Genomic DNA, 12430 nt, shown 5'->3' with positions numbered 1-12430 from the left:
TCACCCTCCAATGGCCGGTGCACTGCGCTGATCTGATGGCAGGAGCCAGGTGCTTCTCCTGGTCTCCCATGGGGTGCAGGGCCCAAGCACTTGGGCCATCCTCCACTGCACTCCCTGGCCACAGCAGAAAGCTGGCCTGGAAGAGGGGCAACCGGGACAGAATCTGGTGCCCCGACCAGGACTAGAACCGGGTGTGCCGGTGCCGCTAGGTGGAGGATTATCCTAGTGAGCCTCGGCGCCGGCCCTGATCTACTCCTTACATCTATGTAAATGACCCAGAGGACGACAGTTCATTTGGTTATTTAAACCTCTCTGGGAGTGGGTGTTTGGCCTAGTAGCTAAGCCATGGGTTAAGGTGCTCGTGTCCCACTTTGCAGTACCTGGATTTGGTCCTTGGCTCCAGCTCCTGACTCCTGCTTCCTAGCAATGCAGGCCCTGGGAGGCAGTGGTGACAGCTCAAGCAGCTGGGCTCCTGCCGCCCATCTGGATTGAGTTCTTGGCTACTGGCTGCAGCCCTGTGGCAGTCCTGGACATTTCAGGCATTTTTTTGTACTGAACAATAGTTGTTGGCTCTGCCTCTCAAATAAATGAATAAATAATATAAATTTTAAAGTCTCTCTGGAAGGCTCATTAGAATAAATGCTTAACATTTATTTTCATGAATAAAATGAAAATGAGCCATATGAACAGTAGAATGGTTTATATGTTATTAATAGTTAATAATTCAGAAATACAAACTGTGGTTATAGGTGAGTGAAGGAGGCAACTTGTTTTATGCTGTACTTTGATGAGGATCTAAAGGCTGCACCAGTAGAGGGTCTGTTTACCAAGTTACTGCCTGTTCTTGCTACCTGCTTAAAGTGTCCATTATCGGTATTCTCAGGCAATGATGAAGGTATCATATGAAAAACTATTTTTGGGGCCAGCATTGTGGCATATCAGGTTAAGCCTTTTCCCAATATGCCGGCATCTCATATGGGCGTCAGTTCAAAACCCGCTGCTCCACTTTTGATCCAGCTCCCTGCTAGTGTGCCTGGGAAAGCAGCAGAGGATGGCCTAGGTCTTTGGGCCATTGCATCCATGTAGGAGACTTGGAAGAACCTCCAGACTCCTGGCTTTCGCCTGGCCCAGTTCCAGCTGTTGCAGCCATTTGGGATGTGAACCAGAGAATGGACGATTTCTCTCTCTGTCTCTCTCTGTCTCTCTCTGTCTCTCTCTGTCTCTTCTCTTTCTGCGACTCTGCCTTTCAGATGAATAAAAAATACAAACAAAACCATTGTTTAGAAGAGGATGTGGAGTTGGAGGAATTCTCCCCAATGGCTAGCAGGTGTGTAGATTGCAAGAGTGAATACATGAATGGACAATGGATATACCAGGTATAAAAGTAAAACTCTGACCTACAGTGTGCTGGGATTAGTCTAGGAATGCAAGCTACACCTCTGCAGCAATCAGCTACTGATGCTCAGACTCCTAATCAATAACCACCACTTTCTCTAGCTTTTGCCCCCACTTCTGGACCAACCAGGGAAAGCCAAATGTGCTTTCCTGATGAGCCACCCTGCTTCCAGCGCTCCCAAGGGCCTCCGATCAGGGTGCACCTGATATCATCCCTTTTTTTTCCACCGTGACGCTTTCTCACTCTTCTGCCTGCCTTTGAGTCTCTGCCAAGTACAGGTGATGATGGCTGACCCCTCGCCCTTGCTATAGCAAGCTCTGAATAGGTAGCCTTTTCTCGTTCTCATGTGGGTGGTCTTAACTTATTCACACAATATTTGACGATTACATAGTTACTAACAAGTTGGAGAATATGGCCTTGAGGGGGTGGGGCACAGGACACCTGAAGTTCAACTGCATGGAAGTGAGGGGGCACTCATAAAGAGTGGAGTTTGTTTGGGGCATGAGGACACCTGGACCCCAGGTTGGGGAACCTTTGTAGTTGTGAGATGTGCCAGAGGAGGAAGAGACACTGAGAAGCAGATAAAACTATGTTGCAGTGTTACCCATAGGCAATGCTGACTGCTAAAAATAAGGACCCCTTGTTTATATTTTCCACTAGTGTACATGATCTCTTTTCTCTTTTTTTTTATTTAATGAGCATAAATTTCCAAAGTACAGCTTATGGATTACAATAGCTTCCTCCCCCCCGTAACTTCCCTCCCACCCACAACGCTCTCCTCTCCCACTCCCTCTCCCCTTCCCCTTATCACGATTAATTTTCCGTTATCTTTATATACAGAAGATGATCTATTTTCTCTTATAATGCCTCATTTGACCCTCATGAAATATTGTAAGGTAGTGTGAACAGATGTCTTGCACAAGTTTTGATTAAAATATCCCTGGCTGAGGACATCCACTTAGAGGAGTGAGGGCACCTGCACAGGGTCAGCAAGGAAGTGAGCAGCAGGACACAGGCACCTTGCTCTCCACTGTGCTCGCCACGCAGCCTGCTCCAGCATTGACCCAGCCCTGTTCTAACCATCGTTTCCTGTCTCCAAGCACCCCCCAGAACCTCCTACCTTGATGTGTAGAGCAAATGACCGTTAGCTTCTGGCTGGCATCTCCAGACCTCCTTACAGGAATCAGAAGTTCCCCAATGTCCTCCTTTATTTTGTATTCCGCCTCTGGAATATAAACTGTCGATTCTGGAAAAGACAGGAGGAGGTTTCAGCGAGATTTGCATTGGATTGGTGACATTTTAGTGCACCTGACCAGAAATGTGCAGTCTTTGACCCCTCCACTTTCCAATATGATTTCCTGTATGAAATATAGTGAGAATAGGAAGTATTACTTATTGTTAAATGAGACTGGAATTGAGTTTAGGAGACCCCTTTGAAAGGCTAAGAGGAATAGCCAGCATTAAAATGCAAAGGAAAATCTTACAGCAACTTCATCTCTCTTTCTCTTTTTAAATTGAGGTCAAACTGTAGGTCTTCCAAGTAGAGATTAAATATTTTTCTCCAGATTTACATTTGCTCTCCATTTTAAAAAACACTTTAAATAAGCATAAATTTAATTCATTAATAAAGAATAATATTTTCCTGTTTTGTTAAATGAATAATTTATTTACCATTAAATTGAGTAGACACTTTGTAAGGCATTGTGCTGCCCATTTACATCAAGAAAAATAAGCCACAGTCCTTGCCCTCAATTTTTAAAATAATACTACCACTGAAATCTCCTGAGTTACATGTGTGTACACACCTGTACATGTATGGGTGTGTACAAACATACATCTACACATCAACATATTCACTGAAATATGAATATCACTCATTTCTTAATTTTACTGAAATTTTTAATATTTTATGAGGCTTTTCACCAAGTATGTATTGTGTGATTCAAATATGTGTGTGTTTGCCACCATCAAACATTCTTCACAAGAGTCCAGAGACTCCCCCTCATTTCCTCTCCTCTATGAAATCCCTCATTACCTGGTTAATGCCACTCTGAGGACCATTGGTTGCTATTCTCACTCTGTCTTTTATACTACTGTGTCTATATAAGTGTTTACAGGAGGTGATAACGGAACAAACCAAGGCCCTCAGCAACCAGGTGGTCAACCAAATGCTGCTACAGGGATATACTCGGCTCCCCACCCAGGAGACAGCGGCTTGAGACATCGCCCCATGCCAGCGAAGAGTGCCTCGTCGCCCCATGCCAGCAGGAAGTAGCTCTAAAGACAGATCATCGTCCCTCTACCCCTCCTGGACTTTTGAGACTAATGTAATCCCATACCACTCCTGCTTTATAAAAAAACAAAAGGGGGGAGTGTTAGTAAAATGGTACAATTTTACCTATGGCACGATCTACACCCTGACACCATCCTAGGCTCCAGCCCCTGGCCGCCATTGCTGGAAGCCAGGTGGCCACATGGCCCAACCGCCAGTGTCAGCCCCACACCCATCCTAATGGGATTCGCTGCTCCTACTTCCCTGCTCACCCTGGCAAAGTTTTAAAAGGACCTGTTCCTGAACACATGGTTTGCTCTCTCTTCCTCTCCGTCTCCTGATCTCTCTCTGTCTCTGTCTCTCTCTTACACTCTCCTTCTCCTTTTCCTTCTTTGCCCCTTCCCTCCAGTCTGTCGGATTTCCCCCAATAAACTCTTTCTCTAAAAAACAAACAAACAAAACAAACAAAAAAACCACAAATATTTCTGTTTGGGCGGGGGCTGTGGTGTAGTGGGCTGAATCTCCTTCTGTGACACCAGCATCCTTATGGACACCAGTTCGGGTCCCGGAGGCTTCTCTTCCCATCCAGCTCTCTGCTGTGGCCTGGGGAAGCAGTAGAAGATGGCCTGATGCTTGGGTCCCTGCACCCACGTGGGAGACTTGGAAGAGGCTCCTGGCTCCTGACTTCGCATCAGCCCAGTTCTGACCACTGCAGCCATTTGGGGAGTGAACCATTGGATGGAGGACCTTTCTCTCTGTCTCTTCCTCTCTCTATATCTCTGCCTCTCAAATAAATAAAATTAAAAAAAAACTTAAAAACAATTTGTGTTTGCTAAAAACATAACATTTTAAAGTCCCTGATGTTCCACTTCTGATGTAGCTCTCTGCTGTGGCCTGAGAAAGCAATGGAAGATGGCCTAAGTCTTTGGGCCCATGCACTCACATGGGAGTCTTGGAAGACGCTCCTGGCTCCTGGCTTCAGCCTGGCCCAGGTTGGGCTGTTGCAGCCATTTGGGGAGTGAATTAGTGGATGGAAGATTTCTCTCTCTCTCTCTCTTAAAATTTATTTATTTATTTGAAAGTCGAAGTTACACAAAAAGGGGAGAGGCAGAGAGAGAGAGAGAGAGAGAGGTCTTCCATCCGCTGGTTCACTCCCTAATTGGCCGCAACGGCTGGAGCTGTGCTGATCCGAAGCCAGGAGTCAGGAGCTTCTTCGGGGTCTCCCACACAGGTGCAGGAGCCCAAGGACTTGGGCCATCTTCTACTGCTTTTCCAGGCCATAACAGAGAGCGGGATTGGAAGTGGAGCAGCCAGGACTTAAACTGTTGCCCATATGGGATGCCAGCACTGCAAGCAACAGCTTTACACACTATGCCACAGCGCTATTTCCTCTCCCTCTTTTGAATAAATAAATAAATCTTTTATTTATTTATTTATTTTTTTTGATAGGCAGAGTGGACAGTGAGAGAGAGAGACAGAGAGAAAGGTCTTCCTTTGCCGTTGGTTCACCCTCCAATGGCCGCCGCGGCCAGCGCGCTGCAGCCGGCGCACCGCGCTGATCCGATGGCAGGAGCCAGGAGCCAGGTGCTTTTCCTGGTCTCCCATGGGGTGCAGGGCCCAAGCACCTGGGCCATCCTCCACTGCACTCCCTGGCCACAGCAGAAAGCTGGCCTGGAAGAGGGGCAACCGGGACAGAATCCGGCGCCCCGACCGGGACTAGAACCCGGTGTGCCGGCGCTGCTAGGCGGAGGATTAGCCTATTGAGCCGCGGCGCCGGCGAATAAATTTTTTTTAAAAAGGGCCACTCTGGTTGCAAGTTACGCACTTTCAGGTACTATATGAATTTTGTTCAACTACTGTGATAATCAATGTGTATTAGGTAAAATCCAACGATGAGTACAAAATTTCTCTTCAGGGAATAATCTCCTATTTCAACAAAGAGAGGTAGCAAACAACTGGTTGGAGTTTTGTTTTGTTTTTCTTAATTTCTCTGAATATTTGCTGAATGAATGACTACATAGAAAGAACTGATAAATTCAAGAATATGATACACTGTGGTAACAAAGCTTCGTGTAACACATGTTAAAACTAATTGAGTTGGCTGCCACCCAGTAGTCACATGCAGGACAATGGATCCCTAAGTCCCCACCTAATCTGGTGAGTTAGGCTGCAGGGACTCCCAGAGGCCATGAAAAGAAGGTAGGTGTGGAATGAGCTCTGAGGATTGGCCATCTGGGGGCAGAGCTGCTCCACAGCTATGGCTGCACGAAGTGTACAGTACTGACTCCTCTGCATGGTAAAGGAATCCCATAAAGAGTCTTTCTGTTTTCACCCCCCTATATACTTTTACAAAGATTCCCAAGTGTAAATGAAAAATAACTCTTTCATTTCATTTTAAATCCTAAATGGGTATGAACACATCTAGAGGCTTATAGAGCCTGAGGGAGGTATGAAAGCCTGAAACAGACCAATAGACCTGCACTGGCTAAAAAAAGCACAACATTGGGATCACATACCATCGCCAGGGTCTACGATTTCCACTGTTGCCGTTTCCGGAAACTCCAGGGCAGCCATGACAGGTCCGGACAGGATGATCTGGAACATCTCGGAAGCTTCGTATTCTCTGTCAGGTATAATTCTCACCCTCCATGCAGCTGCAGTCTGTCCAGGATGGAACTGGATCTGGTTATGGGTCTTTCCTTTAAAATCGTTATCTTTTTTTGCAGTGCCATCTCTAGTTCCAATGCCTGGGTAAAAATCAGGAAGTTACAAATAAAAAGCCAAGGGACTGAAATAATATTCTCCTTTCAAGGTGGTGTCTATCATTGATAACATAGAAATTGCTTCTTTTAATGCTCGGAAAATAATCCTTCTTGCCTAAACGAGGGGAAGTAAGCAGAAGTGAACAGAATTGAGAGACAAGCCTGGAAGGAGGAGTGACAGAAAAGAGAGCCATCATACATTTATTTATATTAGCAGATGTTTATCAAGAGCCCCAGATGTGCCAGTGAAGGGCTAATAATATCCACACCTCAACACTTTAAATCTCATTAAGAGGCTTAGATTCTGCAGGTTTTACTTTTGTGTGAAATAAAATATTATAAGCTGATACCCGCTATGGTGAAAGATTTTATATAAATGATATTAATATAATTACTTTAGCTCATTTTCAAATAATCTGAATCCTTGCAAAAGATAACCAATGTAAAGCCTGAAAATAATCTCTAAAGGAGAGCTAGTGTTGCCTTTGCAAAACTGCTAAAGCAAGCTGCATTCATGGTGGTCTGGTCACTGAGAGTGAAGGTGCAGTATCTCCGAAGCACCGTCTTTTGACCACATGATGAACGTGGAGAATAAAAGGAAGAGTGAGTGATGCCCTTCGCCAAGGCATAGGCAGTGCTGTGTTGCACTGCTATAGGAATGAAGCAGGCAGGTGGCTCCCTCCTTATTTGCTGAACATCAGCTCTGTGCAAGAGGCTGAGGATGTCACATGGAGTTAGGTACAGCTCCCCACTCCTTCAAGAGGTTTTTCTTTTTTCTTTTTAAAGATTTATTTATTTATTTGAAAGTCAGAGTTACACAGAGAAAGAAAGAGAGAGAGAGAGAGGTCTTCCATCTGATGGTTCACTCCCCAGCTGGCTGCAAAGGCAGGAACTGTGCCGATCTGAAGCCAAGAGCCAGGAGCTTCTTCCAGGTCTCCCACGCAGGTGCAGGGGCCCAAAGACCCGGGCCATCTTCCACTGCTTTCCCAGGCCACAGCAGAGAGCTGGATCAGAAGTGGAGCAGCCGGGACTAGAACCGGTGCCCATATGGGATGCTAGCGCTTCAGGCCAGGGTGTTAACCTACTGTGCCACAGTGCCGGCCCCTCAAGAGATTTTTCAATTGTGGGGAGACCAGCAGCTAAACAAATTGTTTCAATTCTGTTTGGTGATGTCATGGAACAATAATGGTGGTTACCACTTACTGAGTATCTACTATGTGCCAGAATCCATTCTAGATTAATTTAAAGCTATTATCACACAAAAAAACTGTAGCTCTTTTAAACTAAATAAAAAGTGGCACAAGGTATACATATATTGAAATATCACACTGTACTCCATAAATATATAAATTATTATGTGTAAATTAAAAAATCTGTATGAAATAAGTGGCAGGGAAGGAAGTCAAACTCCACAGTTGGTTTTTGTTTCTTTTTCCTTCTAGATCCTGTGCTTTCCTGGGGTGGGATGGGAGCATTAGGGGGACTTCCTGGAACATCCAAGCAAGCTGTTTCAGAGGTTCACTTCCATGGTGTTGATGTGGGTTTAGGTAGCCTGTTTTGGAACAGAAGGGCTGACTGTAATTCATTTAATCAGCGTTGAGTGTCTGCTCTACACTTCACTCTGTTCTTGAGATTTGTCGTAATGGAAGATGCATTTCCCGGCCTTTATGGAGCTGGAAATCTGGGCAAACAGACAGAAGACACACACAGATGCATGCCAGGGAGGGTGTGTGCTGCGAGGAACCAAAAGGCAGGGTGCTGGTTTAGATAGGGAGGCTGCAGGGTGTATCTGAGGGGTTGGTTAATCTGCAATCATTCCTATGGTTCTGGGCAGATAGATTCCACACTCCTCCCTCCCCCCTTCCAATCCAGGAAATGAAAATACTCCTTGAAATGTTAACCGAAACTCACAAGAAGACTTCAAGATAAGAAGCTGTGGAGGCGGGGCCCTAAGAGAAAGGAGACCTAGTGCAGCTGCAGTTCCCACCAGCAAATTCCCCCATGGTGATGATGTGACCAGGGGTGTACACTGGGGCTGAGGGCACCCAGAAATCAGGGTGCTCTTTAGATGGACTAAGACAACTTCTATTGCAGAGGCCTCAGACTGGGAGAGGAGACTTGGGAACATTTACCTTTTCCTCATTGCCTGCTTTCTCCTCAGCCCATTCCCTTTCTGGATTCTCTCCAGGAGTTCTGATCAGCTGGCTGCATTCTGTGTGAGTTTCGCATATCTGAGAAACCCAGAATGCTCATTTGTAAAATGAAGATAATATAATCCTAACTGTCTTTTCAATAGCTTATGAAAATAAAGGCATAGTGTTCTCAAAAGTGCTGGCAGCTAAAGATGCTATGAAAGCTTAGTGCATTATTAGATCAATAATAATTATTAATATTAATAATGAGATGTATGGTGTGTGCACTACATATGTGTTTAACCCAAGGAGAAATCATCTGTACTAGGTCCTTGTAGAACTCAGAATAATTAGACATGGCACATCCTCAAGGAAATTATAACCTCACATCAGGTAAAAACAATTATATATAATCAAAAGAAATAGTTATAACTAAAAACAATGCATCATATAATCATAAATAGTTCTTCAATGGGAATAACTAGAACAAATCAAAACAATCTATCAAATGCTCAAAAACAATTTTAAAGAACATTGAGTGACTTGGGATTGTGTCTTAATTTTCCTGAAGTTCTTTGTGTTGGAAAGGTGAAAAAAGAAGATAACCTTGCCAAAAAAAGAGGAAAACCGGAGAAGAAGCATTAAAAGTTGATAGGGACAGGCATTGTGATGCAGCGGGTAAAGCTGCTGCCTGGGACACCAGCATCCTATAATGGAGTGCTGCTTTGAGTCCTGGAAACTGTGCTTGGCTTCAGATCCAGCTTCTTGCTAACGCACCTGGCAGGCAGCAAAAAATGCTTTTGGGTTCCTGCCACTCTTGGGGGAGACCCAAATGGAATTCCTGGCACCTGGCTTTGGCTTGGCCAAGTCCTGGATGTTGTAGGCATTTGGGGGATTCCTTTCTATCTCTCTCTCTCTGCCTTCCAAATAAATAAATCTTTAAAAAGTTGATAAATACCTAGACCTGTAACTTACATAGAGCAAAAATCACAGTGCAACTTCAGTCATGGATTTTTAGAGTTGGTCCCCAACCAGTAATTGCTTCTCTTTCAATCGATTTTAAGCCTCCAGTTTTGTGATTCTTTGGCAGTCTTATTACTTACTGATGAAAGATGTTTCTCCAAGATATCCTCTCCGTATGAGCGTCACCTCTATGAATTCAGAGTCTTCATCCACAATGTAGTATTCTTTCTCCAAAGAAATCCAAGCCCAGTTCAGATGAAAACGCTGATTTGTTAGTCTATTTCCTCCTGTAATTGGCAGCAGTAAATTGGAAGTCAGCCAAAGTATTTGATGGAAAATTAACGCTCAATGTGTGCATTATGTTTCTGGAGCCTTTGCTTTTCTAGATAATGTCAAGAGCACCACCTTAGGTCCTATTCTCCTTATTTAATGTGGAGTCACACAGGTGCCTCCCATTCATAAAGGACCATATGCACCAGGGTTCCAAAGAGCTGGAGCTGGGTAGTTTGGGGTTCAGCTCATACGGACACCTGCATCCTTTCCCGTCTGCCTCCCTGCTCACATCCTCTGTCCCTGTCTTTCTTCCATTTCTTCCTCTGATCTGTGATCTACTCCTGTCACATTATTTGTCTATCAGTTTGCTCTCACATTAGTCTAAAAGTTCCTTTAAAGTAATGCCCACATTGTAGTCACTTATTTTATCAATATCAGTACCTCCTACGGTGCATGTTTAAAATTAGCCCAGTAGAGGGCAGCAGATAAGGCTATAAGGACCCTGATGTCTCCTCTGTCTACATCAAGTCACAGAGCTCTATGTGAATGGTCATCTTGGCTCCTTACTGGGGCTGTGTAAAACGTGTGTATTGGGAGAAAGAGCAGGACCCCGTCAGCTGTGGCATGATGGCTGCAAATAAAAGGATGCTGATCTAGGACTCTTTGGGCTGGTGTTGTGGCACGGCAGGTTAAGTGGCTGTGTGCGATGCTGGCATTCCACATTGGAGTACTAGTTAGAGTTCCAGCTGCTCTGTTTCCAATCCAGATTCCTACTAATGCACCTGGAAAGGCAGCAGAAGGTGGCCTAGGTACCCGGGCTCCTGCCACCCATGTCGGAGACCAGGATGGAGTCCCTGGCTCCTGGCAGGATGGAAGACTTCTCTCTCTCTCTTTGTCTCTGTCACTCTGATTCTCAAATAAATGAACCTTTTAAAAAAAAGAAGTGGGGGGGCTGGCACCGTGGCTCACTTGGTTAATCCTCCGCCTGCGGCGCCAGCATCCCATATGGGCGCCAGTTCTAGTCCCGGCTACTCCTCTTCCAGTCCAGCTCTCTGCTGTGGTCCGGGGAAGGCAGTGGAGGATGGCCCAAGTACTTGGGCCCCTGCACTCGCATGGGAGACCTGGAGGAAGCACATGGCTCCTGGATTCGGATCGGCACAGTTCCGGCCATAGTGGCCATTTTGGGGGTGAACCAACAGAAGGAAGACCTTTATCTCTGTCTTTCTCTCTCACTGTCTAACTCTGCCTGTCGAACAAAAAATGAAAGAAAGAAGTGGGAGTCTATGACTGTCTCAGCTGAATATAGATATCAGATATCAAAGTAAGCATGAGACAGACAACCATACACAAAGTTTACTATAAAGGCTCTACTTTATCAGTTCCATAGCTAATGGACCCCTTAATCAGATCAAATATATCAAAAGGGAGATACTTTGCAGACAAGAAAGGAGAATGTCTGAAACAAGTATATTAGGAAAATCTAGTGCCATGGTGGGAATCCCATCATCACTGAAGAAGGGCATAGGTTACAGTCTCTACCTCCAGTCTACAGAGCATGGGTTCCAATAAATCTCTTGGAGAGCTTGATATGTTCTTCTGTAGTTGGAGATCCATGTGACTTGATTCATTGTCAAAAAGAGTGTAGCCTTGGCAAGGTAGATGAGGGAGTGAAGATGGTTGCGTTGGGAAGTCATTGAGCAACCATAAAGAGTGGGAAAAAGAAAGCACACATGTGAACTGGGGTGGGTCCCAGCCCACCAGGGTCAGTTAAGGAGATAATGGGGCCTCAGCAGGAAGGAAGCTGGGAACTGACTACCAGATTCCCATGGGATACAGAGGCAGTACAAACAGGAGCTGCAGCCTGCATGGTAGTGCAGCAGATTAAGTTGCTGCCTGTGATACCAGCCTCCCATTTGAACACTAATTTGAGTCGCAGCTGCTCCACTTCTGATCCAGTTCCCTGACAATGTGCCTGGGAAGGCAGAGGGAGATGGCCCAAGTGCTTGGGCCGCTGCCACCCATGTGGGAGACCCAGATGGAGTTCTGGGTTCCTGGCTTTGGCCAGGAACAAACCTGGCCATTGGGACCATTTGCGGAGTGAACCAATGGGTGGAAAATTCTCTCTCTCTCTCTCTCTCTAACTCTTTCAAAACAAATAAATAAAGTAAAATTCCAAAATAAATGCATATGTTGATTTTCACGTGTTTACTTCACTATTTGTTTCCTCTCTTAACAGAGCATTGTTGATATTATTGTGGACATTCTAATAAATACAGAAAACTATAAAACAAATAAAAATACCAGAAATGTCATTAAAAATAACATTAATCTTGTTTCCAGTTTGAAACCACTTTAATCCTTCATGTAGGTAGTCTGTGGATTTTGAAATCACAAATCAAAATCATAGTTCATGTTTGCTTATTCTTTTGTGTTTTTTCAAAGTTCTTTCACAAGTCATTGTTTTTACAATCACATTAAAGAGTAGGTCAATCGTGAGTATCAATTTATAGCTAGACAGATTCAGGATGACAAAGTGACTTGACCAGGTCCACATAGGTATGTGATAGGGTCAGACAAGGCCCCAGTTCTGTGGACTCCTAGTTCCATGATCTGCTTTTGGCTACCATCTTCC

At 44.8% G+C, this 12430-nt stretch overlaps 1 protein-coding gene across 1 annotated transcript in view; it reads right to left on the bottom strand.

The window, feature by feature from the left end:
• The window catches only part of FREM3 (FRAS1 related extracellular matrix 3), an 87751-nt gene that overhangs the window by 26513 nt on the left and 48808 nt on the right, over positions 1 to 12430 (bottom strand). Inside the window, 3 exon segments of the mRNA XM_002716929.6 lie at positions 2517 to 2642; positions 6185 to 6415; positions 9666 to 9812. Of these exon segments, the coding sequence (XP_002716975.4) occupies positions 2517 to 2642; positions 6185 to 6415; positions 9666 to 9812 (504 nt within the window).

Source organism: Oryctolagus cuniculus, chromosome 8 (assembly GCF_051225735.1).
Source record: "Oryctolagus cuniculus isolate XC-2025 breed Fujian yellow rabbit chromosome 8, ASM5122573v1, whole genome shotgun sequence".
NCBI lineage: Eukaryota > Metazoa > Chordata > Mammalia > Lagomorpha > Leporidae > Oryctolagus > Oryctolagus cuniculus.
The sequence above is the reverse complement of the archived record's forward strand: the minus strand, read 5'-3'. Positions and strand labels throughout refer to the sequence as shown.